The sequence below is a fragment of the Lissotriton helveticus genome, chromosome 7 (genome assembly GCF_964261635.1).
Source record: "Lissotriton helveticus chromosome 7, aLisHel1.1, whole genome shotgun sequence".
NCBI lineage: Eukaryota > Metazoa > Chordata > Amphibia > Caudata > Salamandridae > Lissotriton > Lissotriton helveticus.
In genome coordinates, this window is record NC_136068.1 from 1,849,258,878 (window position 1) to 1,849,279,357 (window position 20,480).

Sequence of the window (20,480 nt, forward strand, 5' to 3'; positions counted from 1 at the left end):
ACTTATACTCTGAAAGAGAAGATTTTTGCTAAGGCCCAGAAGAATAAAACATTACAAGTGGATGGAGTAAGAATCAAAATAAGATCCGATTTGTCGACAGTAACCTCCAACAGACAATGGGAGTTAGGGAAAAGAATGGAGCCGCTAAGGAAGTTAGGTGCCGCCTGTCCCCACTTTTGTTTGATCTGTATATTGAGCCGCAAGCCAGGTATGTTTGAAAAATTGTAGAATGTTATTGGATACCCTCACAAATTCAAAGATAGGCAGGATGTTTAAAGAAATGTTGAAAAAAGAAAAGGGGGCAGAAAGGGGGTTTATTTATAAATATGCTGATCCAAAATATTATAAGAAAGTTAGATTAAAGATTATGAAGGACATGGCGGAAATGTGGTACAAAATTAGAAATGCCCTAAAAATGCCCTCCTTTAGCCAGTTGGTCCCGATATGGGATGCACCAGGCTCTGCGGAATATACTAAGGCTATACTGGCTTTACCTTAAAACGAGGCGGGTATACTAACGGAAGCAGTTATTGCCAGATGGTCAGTGATTTCGTGGGGTTGGTGCGAGCAAGTGATAGGTTCGAAGTTTTCAAGATTTAAATTCCTCCAGATCCAAAATTGGAATTTGGCGTTGGTTGAAAAAATAGGAGGTCCTAATGAACTTGAGGAAAAGTTCCTCTCCAGCATTGTGTTCAAGAAGGAACTTGCAATGTGGTATTGGCTGATGCTTGAGATGGAAGATGGCGCTTTTACTTTACCGGAGGTTCTGTGGGGAGGATGCTTGCCAGAAACCATGCTGGAAGACCAATGGCAAGAATCAATGTGTATGCTTTATGAAATAGTCAAACCTGCATATCTGAGGAGGAACCATTTTTTTACTATGCATAGGACTTACTGGATTCCAGGAAGGTTATCCAAATTTGGTCAACGGTGGAGTGGTGTCGTGTCCTAAGAGTGGCAGTCCGAATGAAGATGATCTACACATGGTTATACACTGCCCTAAGATTCAGTCCTTTTGGGAGGCCGTGAGTAATTGCCTGTCCAGTGTCTTAAATTTGCAGATCAAGGTAAGCGCTGTGTTGATTATATTTGGAAGATTGGATCTGCAATACATTGTTACCAAAGACAGCGCAAAGCTGGTATTTTTTGCCATACTTTTGGCATGCAGGGAGATCTGTAAACTATGGGTATCTCCAACTCATTCAACGGAGGATGGTTGGTTGAAATCGATAAGATATATTGCTAAGTTGAATATTGTGGATCAGGGGAAAAAGAGATATGAATTTTGGACTCCCTTTCTATCCTGGTCTGGTGGGTAATGGGGTAATTTGAAACATGGTCTAATGATTAAGCCTTCACCTGCCCTGGCTGGTTATAGTTTTCTCTGTGGGGGCAGGAGGACATGGGAAAGGTTCTGCGGTCGAATGAATGAGGCTGTCTCTCAGCATAATCCAAGGGCGCTGTTTGGGGAGCCTTCACCTTGTTTCTCTTTTTACAGCAAATGAGGTTTAAAAACCCAGGATTGGCATCATTAGAAGAAATTTGGAAACGAGGCAAATGACGACAAAAAAAAAATATTTTTACTAAAAAAAACACTCCGCATACAATTCTATCAATTAATAAATTAATACAAATAATTTAACAATTAATAATTAATTAACAAATCATGTTTAGTTAATACATTAATTATCAATACCAATTAATAATCATTATTAAACAATTAATTAATAATAACGTTATCAATAAATTAATTATCAATACCCAAAATAAAAATGAATCATTACTTAATTACAATTAAATTACTTCCCAACCAATTCCCCTATAAACCCACAACCCACTCCAATAATAAATTAATACAATTAATATAATTATCAATTAATCAATTAATACAATTGATTACCAATTAATAATTAATTAAAAATACATAACTTTTTAATACCAACAAAAAAAATCAATATTTTCTTAATTACAATCAAATTACATCCCACCCTATTCCCTATAAACCAACAACCCACTACAGACTTAAAATGCAAAATGTAAATAAAAATAATTAATAATTGCTAACATTTTTTATTTAATTTACTATAATAAAATTGCGTCCTACCCTATTCTCCTATAAACCCACAAACCGCTACGGTACTAAAATGCATAATTTACTTTTTTTTAAATGACTAACTTCTAAAAAATGTATACATATATTTTAAAAAACAATACAATACTTAAGAAAAAATATAGAACACATACACATAAAATAGTTTCTTCGGGCAGATGTATCAAACGTTTTTTTGGTTACAAACGCTGCGATTCGCAAAATAGCAGCGTTTGCGTCAAAAAAATCGGAAAATGCGATGTATCATGGAAATCGCATTGCAAACTTAAGGAATCACAAATCTTGCGATTCTTTAATTTTACGTCAGCATTTAAGAAATCGCAAATTGCGATTCCTTAAATGCTATGTATGAAGCATTCAGGTTTTGCGATTTTACATTAAGAAATCGCAAATTACCACCAACTTGTCGTCGGTGGTAATTTGTGATATCTTTTACAAATGCACTTTTTGGCATTTGTAAAGGTGCCATGAGGCGCTCATACATGCTCTTAGGCCATGTATGTGTGCCATATGCGCACACATGTAAATTTCAGGAGTGCAGCAGGGTTTCCTTAAGACACCCTTGCACCCTTGAAATTATTCTCAATTTGCGATTAGCAAATTGAGAATCGCAAATTGAGAATAACTTCACTTTTATGCCTATGGGCCTCCTGGCCTATAGAAATGAATGTGAAAGTATTCCTTATTTGTGAATGCGCAATTTGCTATTCGCAAATAAGGAATTTTAGGAAATCGCTAAAAAATTGCGATTTTAAAGATACATACCATTTTGCAAATCTCAAATAGCGATTCTCAAAAAATCGCTATTTGAGAATCGCAAATTGTATTTTGATACATCTGCCCCTAAAATACATAACACTAATATAAATATCAATATTATTAACATCGAAATTTTTGCTATCGATACTACTAACTTTGATATTAACAAAAACAATATTTCTTACCTTCAGGTCGATATTCTGGTCATCCATATTCTTGATGCCAATATTCGGTCCCCACGATATTTAAAACTCGATATTAATGTAGGTCAATATTAAAAACTCAATATTATGTCTGTGCACCGTGCAAAGCATTACTAACTCTAGGTTAAAGTGTGTTTACACTAGGTAAACACTACTGATATGAAGGGGAAGAACAGAAAATCAGACAAATGTCTATTAGGGAATCCTTTCCTACAGAAGTCTAAACAAAATAAATGTGTGTGTTGCTAAGGGCTGTACAAAGATCACGTTAACATCACTGTCCTTGTAAACAGATGGAGATGCAGGTTCTCATATTTTCTTACCTCGGACTGCATTTCACTTCCTCAATATAGCACTCAAAATGTTGATAATGGAAGCCCCTAACTAAATTTGAAATAATTCCCATTTCCACTCGATGGATGTATGATTTTACAACGCAAACAATTACAGTGCATACTTTTACAACATGGTTTTTACAACTGCAACTTCCATTACAACATATGCTTTTAGAATGCATGCCAGTACAACGCATGCACCATTACAATGTAATTTAGTAATCTAACACCGCTGGGTGCTTATCTCAGGGGAAGGTGCTGGTCAGCGTTATTAATGGCATGGGTTGTAATGGAACTTGCGTTGTATTTGCTGCATTGTAAAGCATTGCGTTGAAATGCCTGCATTGTAATGGACATTTCTCCCACTCAATAGGTATATAGACAAGCGTTAGAAGATGTTATGGCTTTTGAAGTGAAAACGCAAAATGTTCAGCTGATAATTACAGTCTTGATTTTATACAGGTGAATTTATGTTTAAGTGACATTTTGTGAAAGAGCAAAAGAGTAGCAGTACACCAGCAAAAATACTGAGGACATTATGTACAATATAGTGGTAACAAAAACCATCTGATTTCTGGAAGGAGTAATGAATCAGTGGCGTTGAAGGAACATACACTGTGGGATTCTGCTTTGGATTGTCCATTTCAATCTGAAATCAAAGGAGTTTAATTTGCCTTTAATTGCAAAATGAGGCTCTGTCTTACTCACACTGTGGACACTCTTGCCATTTTGAACACTTCTGATATAAAAGGGAGTCTTCTGTAGCCAAGGCTACTCGCCTTTGGTCAGGCCTATTGCAATTTTACACCAGACCTAACATAAAACATGAAGATTCAAGGTGTGAAACATTCATTGCTTGAGTTCCTTCGAAAGTTTTTCAGTGGTTTGTGGGCAGCTTGTCACAATATGACACCTTCTATCTGAGGGCTGGTGGTTTCCAGTTCTTGTGCATGTATAGTATAGAGAGCAGTGACAACGCCAAGCAGCTCCGCAAGAAACCATTCAAAGCCTAGATACTTTGTTCAGAAGTTCAGTTTTATAAGTTAAACTATGGAAAACGAGGAGGGATACACCACTCTGCAGCTCAAAGGAAGGAGAAATCCAGAGAATGAAGAGGGATACTCAGCTCTGCAGTGCAAGAGGAGTAGAAAACCAGAGGAGGAGGGATACACAGCTCTACAGCTGAAGGAGAGGAGGAAACCAGAGGACGAGAAGGGGTACACAGCTCGGCAACTCAAGGGGAGGAAGAAACCAGAGGATGTGGAGGGATACACAGCTCTGCAACTCAAGGGGAGGAAGAAACCAGAGGATGTGGAGGGATACACAGCTCTGCGGTTCCAAGGGAGAAGAAAACCAGATGACGAGGAGGGATACTCAGCTCTACAGCTAAAAGGAAGAAGGAAACCAGAGGACGAGGAGGGATACACAGCTCTGCAGTTCCAAGGGAGAAGAAAACCAGAGGATGAGGAGGGATACACAGCTCTGCAACTCAAGGGGAGGAAGACAACAGAGGATGAGGCGGGATACACAGATCTGAACTTTCAAGGGAGAAGAAAACCAGAGGAAGAGGAGGGATACACAGCTGGGCAGTTTAAGGGGAAGAGAAAACCAGAGGACAGATGTGAAGATGTACTGAGAGGTGAGCACTCCCCTTATTCTTACCACTTCTCACCTTTCTTCTAACATATGTAGATATATTGCTCCCAAAGGGACACGCAACATAATTTCTTTTCACTCAAAGAGTCACTTGAGGACTATAGATGTATATTCCTATCAGTGAAATCAATTTAGAGAAGTAACTTCCTTGGGGAGGATTGCATTAGGATCCAGGATTTCCAAAAGCACACTACTTTGTTATGGTTTATTTTATGGCTTTTGAATATCTTTAATGGGCTTCAAAACCTTCAAAGATATGGCAATTAGCACTCAAGTCCTGGGTGCTACTATTGAATTTCCTAATGAAGTGGACATCACAATGGTGTGTGTTTAAATCAGGAGAACAATTTCTGCTTGTACATGACTGTTTTTATGGCAGTGGTGTGCATGTTGCTGTTACAGGACTACTCTTTGTTATGTATACTCATGTAACTGTAGCACAGTAATTAAATCTAACCCTACACAAAACTGTAACTGAAGTGAGCAGAGGAAGATTATTTTCAAAATTGTTGACATATACATACGATGGCCCATTATCAAAGTAACAATGATGACAAAGGTATACACTTAGGTTGGATGTGTTTTTGCTCCATCACTACACCGCCTCCCCCATGATGAGTGTGGTTTTTTAAATTTACTTTTCACTGCCCAATAGTCCCCAAGAAATATAAACCACCATCCCTCATATAGAAGGTGTTGTATGGTGATGAGCTACCCACAAACCACTCAACAGCAATCAATGGAAATCAAGCAATACAAACTTCAGACCCTAACTATAAATGTTTTAAATTGTATCAAGTGTAAATTTGCAACAGGCCTTAGAGCAGGCAAGTAGCCTTTGCTACATAAGACTCACTTTTATATCAGAAGGGTTCAGAATGGCTGACGACAAGAGTGCACGTGGTGTAAGTAAAGCAGAGTCTAATTTGAGTGAACTGGCAATGTATTCACCCACTCTAAATCAGGTGGGCAAAATTCAGAGGGCCCTTACTCTATCGGGTATGGTGGTGACGGAGTAGTCCCCGTTGTCGATATAATGAAGGTCCACTCATCTCTAAATAAGTCAGGGGACCTTCAGTTTGGCAGAGAGAGTTCTCTGTTGCACTTTCTGCCAAACTAAGAACCTGTCCCAAAGTCAATAAAGAGCATTTGGCTTTATATTCTTAAAAATATCTTGCACTGTGAATGAGACAACACCATTCACGTAGGCCAAACCCATGCCACTGGGCCAGCCGTTCATCAGTAGCACGGTAGTCCAATAAATCACATCTATATCACAATGTCTCCTCCACCTGTCTTCAGATGGTACTGCCTGATGCTTGCCCACAGCCTTTTAAATATAGTCCTCTTTTCTGGCATGAAAATTATGGTTCTATGTGAGCTTTTCATTGACAATGCATTGGGCTGTGAAAGGAACATAGTTGGAGACCCTTGAGGCTACTCAAGTCAAAAGAGAGAGAATGTATTAAGGAAATTGTAACAGCAAATAAGACACCCTTAATAAGGGAGGGGGATCAACTGGAGGAATTTCACATGTTCTACACCTCTTTGTACACAAATGGGGACTATTTAAGAAAGGATTTATATGCACTGATAAGGGAAGAAGAGGTTACGAAAGTGATAACACCGTATAAACTTAACGCCTTCAGACCACTTTGATTTCTTTGCTGATTGTCAGCTGATATTTTTTTTACTTGACAGTGATATTGTGAGTTGTAATGTCCTTCTAATGCTAATATGAGAACAGAGATTTTTTTGTTGAGAAAAGATACATTTGAAATCTGGTTCCAAATGTAACATCTCCTAGAGTTTATCAATCATGTTGTTATTATTGACATTTTGTGTCAAATAGAGTGAAGTGCACCTATGATGGCAAACAATCTGTGAGTATGTCCAATATGGCACGATTTCTGTAATTATATGTTTAGGGTTGGGAGAGGGAAACCTCAAGTGCAAGGGTGGTTAACCTTGGAAAAGGAATGGAACATATTTAAAAACACATAATTTTGTTTGTACTCAAAAATTGTTTGTGTGACCATTACAGCCAAAGAAATACATACACAGCAGACCCCCCAGGATTTCACAATTTCTTGAAAATACTGCGATTTTTACAAAAGTGCCAGCAAACTATGCCTAAAAAAACCTGGTGTTCGCCCTCTCTTTAATGGCTCTGTGCTTTCACTGAGCCAATAAAGGAAGGGTAAGCAACAGGCAGGCAGCAGAGGTGATAAATTCCTCTGTAAATCCTGCAGGCCGCCTCACACCTTTGTTGATTGATTTGGGCTTTTGTATAGCGCATACTGTCACCCTACGGGTATCCTGGCGCTTCAGACTAAAAAAACTATCCATGACCAGAACATAGGCGGGACGCAGCAGAGTGAAGGGAAAGGGGACTAGATCATAGGATAAAGCAAGGTTTTTAAGTTCCTACGGAACTCTAACAGAGAGTTGGCTAATCTGAGGTTCTGAGGGAGCTCGTTCCATAGGCGAGCGCCAACCCTGCTGAAAGCCCTTCCTCCAAGCCTGGCCCGCTTAAACCGGGGGATCGTCAACAGGCCAGTGCTGGAAGAGCGAAGCTGCCTTGTGGGATGATACCACATGAATCTATCCTGCAGGGGGACAGGGCCAAGCTTGCGCACAGCTCGGAAGACCATGCACAAAGCTTTAAAATGTACCCTTTCCCTGACGATCAGCCAATGAAGCTCTCTCAGAGCCATGGTAGAAGAGGAACTCGGTGTCCTGCCGAGGGCCAGTTTGGCTGCTGCAGACTAGATTCTTTGCAGTCCCTCAAAGATGTACACAGGGGCTCCCAAACAAAGGGCGTTGCAATAATCCAGCCTGCTACCCACAATGCTACTTACCACCAAAGGACGTTTCTCTTTAGGTATTAAGGGGAGAGTATTTTCCATAGCATGCAAATGAGAATGAAGCAGACGCTAGCGGTCTTATTTGTCTGTGATTCCATCTGGAGGTCATCATCAATCAACACCCCCAGATTACGAATTTTCCTAACCGGGTTTAAAGAATCCTCCTCTAGTAGGAGTCTGAAATCACCAGGCAATTGTCGAGATATCCTGCCTGCAGAGCAAAACATCACATCTGTCTTTCCGCTGTTAAATTGCAGAGAATTCTTTCTGAGACAGTCCTGCAACTGCAACTTCCATTACAACATATGCTATTAGAATGCATGCCAGTACAACGCATGCACCATTACAATGTAATTTAGTAATCTAACACCGCTGGGTGCTTATCTCAGGGGAATAATTAAACAACAGGGGGTGGTGATGGACAGAGTTTCTGAATTAAGCAGAATACTCTCACCCACTCAAGAGATCAGGGCTTGATCCAACACCGTTTTTTAGCTCACTGCACCATCCCAGCTCAGAACCTGGCTATATGCAAATTAGTCTGTCCCTGGCCCAGTGCATCATGGGAACAGGGCAGACCAAACTACCAAGCCAATTCTTTCACTGGGAAGGAAACTAGCTTCCGGGGACCGGTTTCTGGCATTACAGCCGTCTTCGGCCCGGCTTGCTTGAATCCTGATGGTGCAATGAGCAAGGGACTCACGTCTGAGTATACCCTTCCACGCGTATGGTGGACAAAATAATTAAACAACAGGGACAGACTAATTTGCATATAGCCAGGTTCTGAACTAGGATGGTGCAGTGAGCTAAAAAACGGTGATGGATCAAGCCCTGATCTGTTGACTGGGTAGGAGTGTTCTGCTTAATTCAGATACTCTGTCCATCACCACCCCCTTTACTGTATCATTATCTCAGGGGAAGGTGCTGGTCAGGGTTATTAATGGCATGGGTTGTAATGGAACTTGCGTTGTATTTGCTGCATTATAAAGCATTGCGTTGAAATGCCTGCATTGTAATGGACATTTCTCCCACTCAATAGGTATAGACAAGCGTTAGAAGATGCTATGGCTTTCCGCTGTTAAATTGCAGAGAATTCCTTCTGAGACAGTCCGTCGACTGCCGCATGCATTGCTGGAAGGAGTCCATCGATACTGCATGGTCCCCTTCCAAGGAAAAGGCCAGTTGCGTGTCGTCGGCATAGTTGACTAAACAGGACTTTATGATGGAAAACAAGGGCTGCAAGTAAACATTGAATAGGACAGGGCTGGTTGCAGAACCCTGCGGCACCACATGGACAACTGGGGATTTGTGTGCCCCCTGCAGACCCTGCAGGCCGTTTGAAAGCACAAGTTTGCAGTACTTTTGTGACAGGCACATATTTTTGTCCACTGCAAAAATACAGCCAATTTTGAGGCTTTGGTCTGCAGATTTTGCTGTTTTTTGGCCATGAAATTTGCCACATAAAGCCGTAAAATAATTGGGGGGTCTGATAAGGGTTGCTCCCAAAAAAGAAAAATGCAACAATGCTTCAAGGGCAATCATAGGAATAAAACTCCCCCAAATTTATGGTGGTATCTGGTCGTGGGTGCCTTCAAAACAGCAGCAATCCAGATTTCCAGAATTAACCTGAGGGATGCTTGTTAACTCCACTCCATGGGAGGGAGACCAAGGGAGACGAGTATTGTAAAAGGGCTATTAATTTTCATCCACGATTCTCCGGCAGATCTGCCTGTTCTCTGCACCACAGCACTTGCCTAAAGAGGAAAACGTCTTTCCCTTTCCTTCAGCGGCCTTTGTTTCTCTGGTGTTCTGTTCTAGTAATTAGTTTTAAAGCGCGGGGACACACTGTTGCCTAGTGTAACCAGGCGCTATACAAAAGGGGTTATTATTATTATTATTATAAGACATCATCTTCCTCCTCCCCGGGACATTATGCTATTGCCGCCAAAGCACAGGCTTTGTCTTCTCTGCATGTGACTGTTATGGGACCATGTGGTTGGAACTGGGTCTTTGCCTAAATTAAGGGGTTTTTGAAGAGCAGAGTATGGTAGCAGGTTTATGTAAAACTGAACAGGTTTATTCTCATTGGCACATCTGAAGGCCGACATCCCTGAAACATCATGATGGAGGTTGATAGGTTTAATTAGAACACTGGAATGTTGGGAGCTCCATTGAAAACAATGGAGTGCTCCGGGCTTATAATGGCAGAATGTTCTAATAGCCTTATAGCCCTTCGTAGCAGGGCTATATCGGCTTTTAAAGCCCCTCTGCTTTGTTAAAGTCCCTTGCCTTCGGCTCAGGGCTTTAATGCTGCAGCGGGCCTTTAATAGCTGGTAAGCCCGCTAGGGCGGGCTATAAGCTATATTAGAACATTGGAATGTTGGGAGCTCCATTGAAAACAATGGAGTGTTCGGGGCTTATAATGGCTGGTATAAGCCCGGATCTCCAACATTTCAATAATTCTTTGTTCACGGCTCTAGCTGTGTACAAAGGCTTCAGGGAGCCTGAGGGGATTTTAATGCCCTTGCACTCCTTGAAATCTTTGTGTTTTTTGTTAGAACATTCCACCCTCTAGTGGCAAATGTTCGTATAGTCTTATAGCCCTTCGTAACTGGGCTATACCGGCCCTTCGTAGCCTTCGGCTCGGGCCTTTAATGCTGCAGCGGGCCTTTGATAGCCAGTATAGCCCGCTACAGTGGGCTATAAGGCTATATTATAACACTGGGATGTTGAGAGCTCCATTGAAGACAGTGTAGTGACTCTGGGCTTGTAATGGCTGCTATAATCCTTTTTCTCAAATATTCCAATGCTTGTCTTTCTGTTTCTTCCTTTCTAATTAAGAACATTCTACCTTAGTGGTTGGGTGGAATGTCTAACAGCCTTATAGACCTTCTGCCTCCAACTATACTTGTTAAAGGCCCTTACCTTTGTTATAGGCAAGAGCAACAGCTTCAGGCCCTGCAACAACCAATATAGCCCACAGCATAACATTTGTTTCCTGGGTAACAATGTGTAGGGGTCATACATCTACTGAATGTTTTAGCTAAGTTCTCAGTGATGTGATCATGAAAGGACAGTTTTAATTGTAATATACAATGCCTAATCTGAGATGGTGGTTCGAGGAGGGGCCCACTGAAGCTCATATGTGGGGGATGGGTATTATTTTTCTTCATAACAGTTTGACCCAGAACCAGAAAAACAAGTGTGAAAAGGTGAAAAGAAAGAGAAAGATGGGAAAACGGGGACAAAGGCAGAAAATGAAAGTTCAAGAGTGAGGTAAAAAAGGTAAGGAGTGAATGTGGTGGATGAAAGACGTATGAGGTGGAGTTGACACTCACCTGTATTTTCCTCAGGTACAATTCATCAGGTTTCACCTGCCGAAATGTACCTGTGAAATATTGTGAGCCATATGCTACTAACTCCAACAGAAGGTGTCATTCTAATTCCGGTACAGTAGTGTGGACTGGAATCAGAAAAACAATCGGTCTATCGTAATTAGCACCTTGGTATTCGGCAACCCTGTCATTTGGTAGGATCAGTGGAGGCTAGTGAAAAAAATAGCTTTGGGCCTGCCAGCCAGGCATTTAAGTCAACATTACATGTTAGGCAGGATACTTGAAGTATTTGCCACATGTGGAAAATATTATTACCCCAGAGTGAAGTATTTACCACATGTGGGAAATTCCTCCTATTCTATTTTTTAGGAAATGAGACATAACTTTCGGATTTGTTATTTAACACACCACATTTTACATGCTTTGGCTTTTTATGGGCCTTTTACTCCTGATAAATGTTGGTAGGTTTGACCAACCATAATGTATCAGCAGAAAACTGCGAGGCTTCGAAAATTATCACACATCTCGTAATTCTGATACCTGTGCAAACTTGCTTGAAAATGGATAAGAAATGAGTCCAGCACATGTAATCAGGACCTTATTCTCCCACATTTTAAGAACTGAAAAAAGTTAAATGTTGTATGATAGATGATGCAACACTCACAGCCAGTACTTAATTTGAGCGATGCTGGTGGGTTCCAACGGAATGCATTTTTGGGGACCGGCACTAAGTTTTCTACATCAGATATCTACCAAGAGAATGAAAAACACTCAGAGGGTAAAGACAGAGTAAGAGACATACAGGAAAAATATCACACAGGGAGAAAGGAGCGACCTACAAGAGAGAGATATAGGGGCAGGAAGTGTTTGGTAGTGGATTCAAAAGGCATAATTAGGATTTATGTCTACCATCCTTGGAATTTAAGGTACCATTTGAGGCACTGTTTACCTGCAGCAGTCGCTGGCTTCTGAGCAGAGCTTCAGGAACAACTCCCATTGGCTAAAAGGGTTTCCTCCTTCCAAGTTGTTTGCTGTAGCCTGGGCTGCTGCAGCTTCCAGGCCACATATGTAAATGTATGTATGTATAGGCATTTATATAGCGCACTACTTACCCGTAGGGTCCCAAGGCGCTTTAGACGCTTTTGACGTTTTAGAAATGTGTGCACAGGGCTGGGGCCTCAGGAGCAACCTCACCTGAAGGTTTTTGCAGGTCATCTAAAGCTTTTTGCATGTCTTCCTAAGTTAGTTTAAAGCTACAGGAGTTTTTGTGTTTATTATTGCTTCTCCCACCCCCCTTCGGGTATTTGGCTAAATAGCGATGTTCACATAAGCATCTGGATGTAATTTATCTGGAAAGGAAAAACTCAATTTTCATACGCAGTCCATTGCAAAAATACACAAACAGAGCGCTTTGTCATAGTTTCAAAATGCAAAAAAGTCAGAGTACTGAGGTTTGTTTTATTCCCTCAGTCCCTTGAACCAGTTATTTATGAAAGGCACTACTTAAACAGAAAGTGATCAGAAATAAAAGCAATATTCTGTCATTAGGTTCTGTTTCTGATTCTAATAAATATTGCCGTAGCCCTCCAAGCCAATTTGCTGCCTTCCTCCCAGATAATTGTTTCATAATGCAAACTGCATTTTGGGTGCTGCAGGCCCCGTTGTACTATGACTTGTATGCAGGGCTCCTGGAATTATAAGAAAGTGGTGCAGATGTTGCATTTTGGCCACCCCGCACCCCAAATGGGAAATACCGGAATGCAACACCTGCACCACTTTCTTTTGCCCCATAGGCAAAATCCCAAGTTTCAGGTCGACTTTCTAAACCCTTGGGGACATATTGGGGCAACCTCCCCAAGTGGGAGAAACCTCCAACTTGTCCCCAGGGGGAGGAAAGATGGTCTGTGCCCTTTTAGGGTGGGGGCATGCCCATGATCGACAGTCCCTACCTTTAAGTTTATTTTACATGGTGTCTAGTGGGCTTTCTTCCCCTCCGGGGACAAATACTGGGAGTCATTGCCCCCATCTGGCCCCTGAAGGGGCCAGTAATTCTGTTGCTGTATTGTTTGGGGTGGGGACATAACCAGACCCATGGTGGGCAGCCCCCACCCCTATACCATTTTGTATCACATCTTCCTGATATTTCCTGTACTTTCTGCACCTACATGAGGGCAGATTGAGGATAATCAACCCCATCCTTCCCCTAGGGAGTAGAAAGGGTGTTGCCATGCTGGGGACATGGCCACTCCCTGGTGGGAGGCACCCACCCTTACACTGTTATAGAAAAAAGTCCCTGCTCTCTAGTAAACACCCAGAGGGACAGACATACCAACATTTTTTAGGGTGATGTGTGGGAGCACAAGCTCTTCCTTAACCCGTTAGCTGCTTCTGCGATTTCGCGGCAGTGCGGCCGATTTAAAAAACGGGCGCGGCCGCGTCGGCCATTGGCCGACGGCAGCACCAGCGAGATTGGCCGATGGCAGCATGGAAGGGGTTAAAGGGACGCGCCCCTAATCCCTGGTGCCTAGTGGGTGGATCCTTGCGGGGGGTTCCACCCCAATCCACAAGTAGAGATCCATTGTGGAGGGATACCATTGGAAAGGGGAGATTCTCACCTTTCCAGCGATACCTCTCCCAAGGGAATCAGTGGTCAGGGGGCTGAGATATACCACCAGAAAACTGATGCAGTGATTACAAAGGGAAATAAACTATCATGCTGCTAGGAAGCTCTTCCCGAACAGCCCGAACTCCAGGAATAAAACACCCTCCGTGGTGTCGGCCAATGACAAACACACCGGTGAGGGAGGACACATACAAGACAGAGCCTCGACGGAATACTTGTACCCTCTGCACATGAGAACACCATTCTTTACAAAGTTATTTCAAGGCGACTCCCTTTTTTGCCAGCACTTCAGGCCCAGTGGCTTCCTGCATAGCTATAAATCAAACATGCATTGCAAGTGAGAATTGTTCCATATGAGGTGCTAACTGCACTTATTCTATTTTTATTTACAATAGTGGATAGTCATGGTAGAGAAATTAAGAAGTGGTAAAATACCAACAGAGTGCCACTCAAATACACTCAGGAGGAAGAAAATATTATATGGGAATCAAACATATGGTTTGCCAGTCACAATTACCCAGCATTGGGGGGTAACCCGCTCATCTCAACGTTCTCTAAGACCGGTACATTCATGTGTAGGACAACCATGGGCTGCAACATCTAAAGAGCAGGTCAAAAACATAGCTTTTGTCAATATAAAGACAGGGTTGCCTTTCTGGACACACAATGTTGCGTATTTAATGAGCACAATGTCCTTTCACAGATGTAATTCTAATAACATTTTCTAAAAAGTTTTGAGAACTGGTTCTGTATCTATGGAAGCGTGTTCCTTCATTAAAACGTCTGATAGGAGCCTACAGATAGGGTTAAATACACAAAAACATTGGGGCACACTTTGTGTGACTTTCAATGGGCTGCTTTACTCTGCACTAGGGAGGTGTTCCATGATCATTGCAATGGGTGCTCCAACACAATATCCATAGATATTGATGTTTCCCCAGATTTACAAAAACATGTCTACCAGAGGATGCAGAAAAAACGTATGCCTGCCCAGGGAGGGGGCATCAAGGAAAAATGACTTTATTTCTCCTTGTTTTTTCCTCTTTCCATATGTGCTGCAGAATGTCTTAGCACTAGGCTTTCGAAACAGAGCAGGGGGAAAGGACAGCAATGCACCATTTTGAATAAATACGGTGCATTGCTGCCCTTTCACTTTGACGTAGGGCAGCGCAGCCGGGTGAATTCTGATAAATGAGGCCCTTAATGTATAGGTTGTTTTTCCAATATGCCTAAAATGCCCAGTTTGTCACTCTGTTGTCTTGAATTGGCACCAATGTTGTCTCCTCCCTGGTGCTTGAAGTTGTAGCCCCGAACCCCCAAGTTTAGGCCTAGTTGCAGCCCTTGCTGTTTCATTTACAAATTAAGCACTGCTCGCAGCACATTCTAGGACAAATAAGTCCACTTATTGTAGTCAGCTTTGTGGTAGGAAGGGATGTGAATGCCTAATGACTAACTGCGTCAAAGTAGCAGCAATGGAACTCGAGCCAAAATCACCAAAACCGCAGCAAAGTGTGTGAAGAGCTCACGCTGACCGCTCCTACATCCTGTCTAGACCAGAGGCTGCCCACGCAGTGCCTCTGTTCCATTTGATATCTTTGCATCTAACACGGCTGGCGTCCTGGTACTTAAACCACATACAGCCTCCTGTACGAGGTCACCACCAGTGATAGAACAGCGTCCCCTTCAGGATGCTAGTGAGGCAGCATCTGTGCATGTGAGACACTCGTGAAGTGGGCTCAGGGACACCCCTGCTTCCTACATGGCTGGAATGGGGTCAGTAAATGCCAATCACAGTTCTAGGGATGAGAGTCAGAATGAGGCTCGGTGGGCTCTGACATGCTGCACTACAGTAAATCCACTGTCACTGGCAGTAAAGAGAGGCTCAAACTCTACTTGTATTGGAAGTATTATTTGTATAGTGCGACTAACGCTCCAAGGGAGCATCCTGCGCTGGGCAGAGATTTAGATAAATCTCAAAATTGCTGAGGTTTATTGCTGGTGATCAAATAAGCGAGAGGTACAGGAAATCCGGGGCTTCCAAAATCCAGGTTTTCAGTAATTTCCTAAAGCAAGGTTCTGAATGTGTGGATCTGAGACTGCAGGGGAGCAAGTTCCTGACCTTAGCCCCAAGGACATCCAGCTAAAAGGGGGAGGTTTTAGTAGATCGGCTGACGAGGATCTAAGCAAGCAAGCAGAGAGATAAGGTGTGAACCTGGCCGTTAAATATTTGGTACCTGGTGCTCTAATAGCTCTAAAAGTGATTACCAAGATCTTAAATAGCACTCTTTTGCAAATGGGTAACCAGTGAAGAGACTTAAGGGCTGCTGAGCAGAAGGGCAGCGAGGTAGTTTTAGGAACGGACATACCGCAGCATGTTGCCTTATCTGCAGTTTTTTCAGTATTGTCTTATTGGTATCTGCATAACGCAGTTGCAGTAGTCCAGTCTAGAAGTGAAAGGGGTGATGGCCACTGTCTTTTTTGCAGTGGACGGGATCAGGTTGAATAACTTTTTTAGGGTTTTTATCAACTGGAAGCACTTTTCAGTCACAGGCCAAACTTGTGGCTGACAGGATAATGCATTGTCGAATTTTACAGTGTCAGGTGGAGGGGGAGTGTCTTTAGGCCAGTCAGTCAGCAGGAATACTTGCATAATTTGCCTCCTACAAAGGATACCAAGAGTGATGGCACAAGGGACTCTCTTTCTGGATGATGTTGACTTGAAAACTTCCCTCTTTCAATCTTGAAATAAGACCGTAACTACCTGCCCCCCACCAAGCTCTCATCATAGTTTGGGCTCTTGAATTGGTTACTGGTCATTAATCTTGGTGATCATTAGTAGATCACACTCCCCCTTCATATCAAACCCCCCCTAATCTGTTTTCCTTCCGTAAACATTTTAAAACTTGGCTATTCAATCAATAAACCTACCCTCCCCTAGTCTTTCTCAATCAGCTGTCCACAGCGCCGAGACACCTAAGGGTATTTGTGTGCTTAACACATTGCATAAATAAATAAATACATAAATCGGGGACTCACTGACTGATCAGGTTTTCCTAATAGTTTGTGCAGTGATGCTTAAGTTACTGACATTTAAGATGCTCTGCAGGCTACACGTGGATATCTAAAATACTCTACACATATCCACAGCCGTCCAATATAATCCATTACTAACAGTACATTAGTTTTATTTTATTTTATTTTTAGAATTTTCTGTAGTGCAAACTAGACCCAAGGTAGGGTAAGAGTGGTCTTTACAAAGTGAGCAGGGAAATAAAAGGACATTTGTTACCAACAGCACCAATCAAAAAAACAACCAAAATAAGTAACAACAAGTACATAATAAAGTTTGGGGGATAAAGGCAGAATAGAGAACAGCACTGCGATAGGAAGTCAAATCGTGATTGAAAAAGTTTTATCTTCGAGATAGAGTTTGAAGCTGGCTTGGTATTTGTGCGGAATTCACGGTAGGAGTTTTCTCATCAGGAAATGCTTCCTTTTTGAAGAGGAGCGTTGAGGTGATTTTTCTGATGAATGGCGGAAGCGAGTTCCAGATTCTTGGGGACGCCCCAGAAAATGCTCTGTTGGAGGTTTTAGTCTTGTTGAACCTTGCGGGTTTCAGGAGTAGGCTATCTGTGCTCCTGGAATGTCTGTTTCCTCCGGATAGAGTACGTTTTTGGGCTAGGAACTGCGGGGTATGTGGTGTAACGCCTTATGAGTAATACAAGCAATCTTTAAGTGAATACGGGCATCATAGGTTAGCCAGTTGAGTGCCTTCAGGTGTGGCGACATGTGGTCGAATTTCCTTGATCCTGTAATGAGTCTAGCTGCGGCGTTGAGACAGGCTTTTAGAGTTGCGGTAGAGGTTTTGGGAAGTCCAGAGAGGGTGGAGCAACCGTACTCCAGCCTTTAGATGACTAAGGCCTGAACTGCAGTTTTGAGGTCAGGGATCTTGATAAATGGATTCATTTTAGATAATTGAGGTGAAAGTGGGCATATTTAGCCATCAAGTTAATGTGAGCTTGCATGTTAAGATTCTTATTCAGTGTGACCCCAAGTGATGTTGTAGAGCCAACCAGAATTGGGGTGCAATTCAAGGCGGTGATAATTTCGGTCCATTCCTTTATTTCTTGGGAGTTATTGGGGGGAGATTAAGAGAAATTCATTTTTTTTTCATTTAACTTGAGTAAGTTAGTCGTTAGCCATTGTACGTTTTTTTCAAGAGCTAGATTCATTAACTTTATCTCTTCAATGGAGGTGATTTTTATGTAAAGTTGGGTGTCGTCCGAGTACATGTGGTAGGAGATGCTTGCCTGCTGTAGTAGATCAGTGAGTGGTTCAACATATAAATTGAATAGAGTGGGGGACAAGGTAGAGCCTTGAGGTACTCCTAGTAGGTTAGGTGAGGATTGAGAAAGGATCTTGTTGGTCATGAATGATTGTGTTTTATTTTCCAGAAAGGATTTGAACCATAGAAGGACTGTGCCAGAAAAGCCCATCCTGTCTTCTAGTCTTCTTAGCAGTTTGTCGTGGTTGACCGTATCTAAGGCTGAAGAGAGGTCAAGCAAGACTAGCAGACATGTTTCATTGGGGTCAAGAGCTGAGAGGGCGTTGTCTACTATATGTAGGATGGCTGTTTCGGTGCTATGGCCAGGTCTTATGCCCGATTGATGTATGTTCAGTAAATTGAAATTTGTGATGTGTGAGTTCAGTTGTTGTTGAACACATTTTTTCAGGACTTTTGCTAGCATAGGGATGTTAGTTATTGTTCGGAGGTTGTTGGGGTCGGAGTTGCTAGCTGTCGGTTTTTTAAGGATAGGAGTAACTTGACCAGATTTTAGGCAGTCAGGGATGTGACCTTGTGAGACTGAGGCATTTATGATCTTGGTCCAGAGAGGGGTTATGATATGATAGATGTGAGGGAGGCACTTTGCTGGGACAGGGTTATTGAAGTGGTTGTTGAGTTTAGTAGTTGTTAGAATTTTGGTGGTATCATCGATATCGTAACATTTGAAGTTGGACCAGTGTTTTTGGGAAGAGATCGCTCCTTTAGTACCAAGTTATTAGCTTGACTGATCTTAGGGGTGGCTAAGTTGGTCGCAGCCATTTTGAGTTCAAGTTTGAGGGAATTTGTTTTTGCCGTGAAGAATGAGGAAAATTCGTCACTACTTAACTGTGAGGCTGATGTTAAGAGTGAAGATTTGGCCAGTTTGTTCGATTGTTGTTTCTTAGGTCTATTCTTAGCATCATCGAGTTCTGATTTGAAGAAGTCTTCTTTTGATCTTAGAATACTTTTATTGTATGATTTTCTTGCTTTTCGGAGTAGTTTCAGCTGGGGGGGGGGGTGAAGCCTCAATTTCCGTTCCGTTGATCTGAGTTTGCGTCTCTCCTCATTCAGGGCTTCACTGAATCATGTTTTCTTTTCCTTGTTAGGTATTCTTTTGAGTTTTGGCGGTGCGGCTTGGTCGAATATTTTGGTCATTGTGGAGTTATAGTGATCAGTAAGGGCAGTGACGTCGCCTATGTTGTTGGGGGGATAAGAGCCTCCTTACATTGTGAGGCTAGTTTGATACAGTTGATGTTCTTAGTGTCTCTTATCCATTGTTTAGGTTTAATTTGTTGTGGGAGGATTTTATGGTTACAAGAGGGGATTTGGAATGTGATAATGTGATGGTCTGACCAGTCACAAGGGGTAATGGAGATCGATTCAATAGTATTTAGTTTGGAGATGAGCCGGTCTAGCGTGGCACCTTTTGAGTGAGTGGGCTCTGAGATAGCTTGGACCAGGGCGTGGTCAGCAAGGAAGGTTTTAAGGGCGTTGACCTGCTTGTCCAGTTTGTTCTCCCAGTGGAGATTGAAATCACCCAGGAAAATGTCATTCAAGTGGGGGGACGAGTTTGCTGTGATGATTTCCATAAGTTGTTCTGTGAAAGTTATGTTTTGCCCAGGAGGATGGTAGAATATATGTAATTTGATGGGGTGCTTACTAGGTGAATTCACAGAGATCCCAAAGTATTCACAGAAGTCCAGGGGTTCCGCGTGAAATTTTGAGATGGTGAGGTCAGAACGATGTATGCAGGCTAAGCCTCCGCCTATTTTGTGAGGTGATGTGATATGATGTGATGTGATTGTGTTCTTGTATAGCGCACTACCACTCCAAGGAGTATCTTGGCGCTTCAACTCCTAGTTGTCAGATATATGCTGAGAGATCATGATGGTGAAAAATCAAACACAGAGAGGGTCATAGCAACGCTTTATAACCTGATTCCGACAGAGGGTAGATCCAGGTTTTTAAGGCTTTCCTAAATCTGAGTTCAGTTGTACTTTGACGCAGGGACAAGGGAAGGTTATTCCAGGCTTTCGACCCGATGACTGCAAGGGATTTCCCTCCCTTGGTCGTTAGCCTAAATCTGGGGACGTGAAGCAGATTAGTTGTGGATGACCTAAGGGTTCGTTTCGGCTGGTAGGGTTTAAAATACTTCCTCAGGTACAGCGGGCCTTGTTGGTGGTAGGCTCTGTAAGTGATGGTAAGTACCTTAAAAAGAATGCGCTTATGCACCGGAATCCAATGCAGTGCATCCAGTGCTGCCGATGC

The 20,480-nt window shown here is 42.3% G+C and overlaps 1 protein-coding gene across 1 annotated transcript in view; it reads left to right on the forward strand.

Annotated features, from left to right (window-relative positions):
• Positions 1 to 4,457: 4,457 nt before the first annotated feature.
• LOC144769745 (uncharacterized) overlaps positions 4,458 to 20,480 on the forward strand; it is a 366,836-nt gene continuing 350,813 nt past the window's right edge. The window contains exon 1 of the mRNA XM_078653928.1: positions 4,458 to 5,046. Within this exon, the coding sequence (XP_078510054.1) occupies positions 4,458 to 5,046 (589 nt within the window). The remainder of the gene's footprint in view (positions 5,047 to 20,480) is intronic.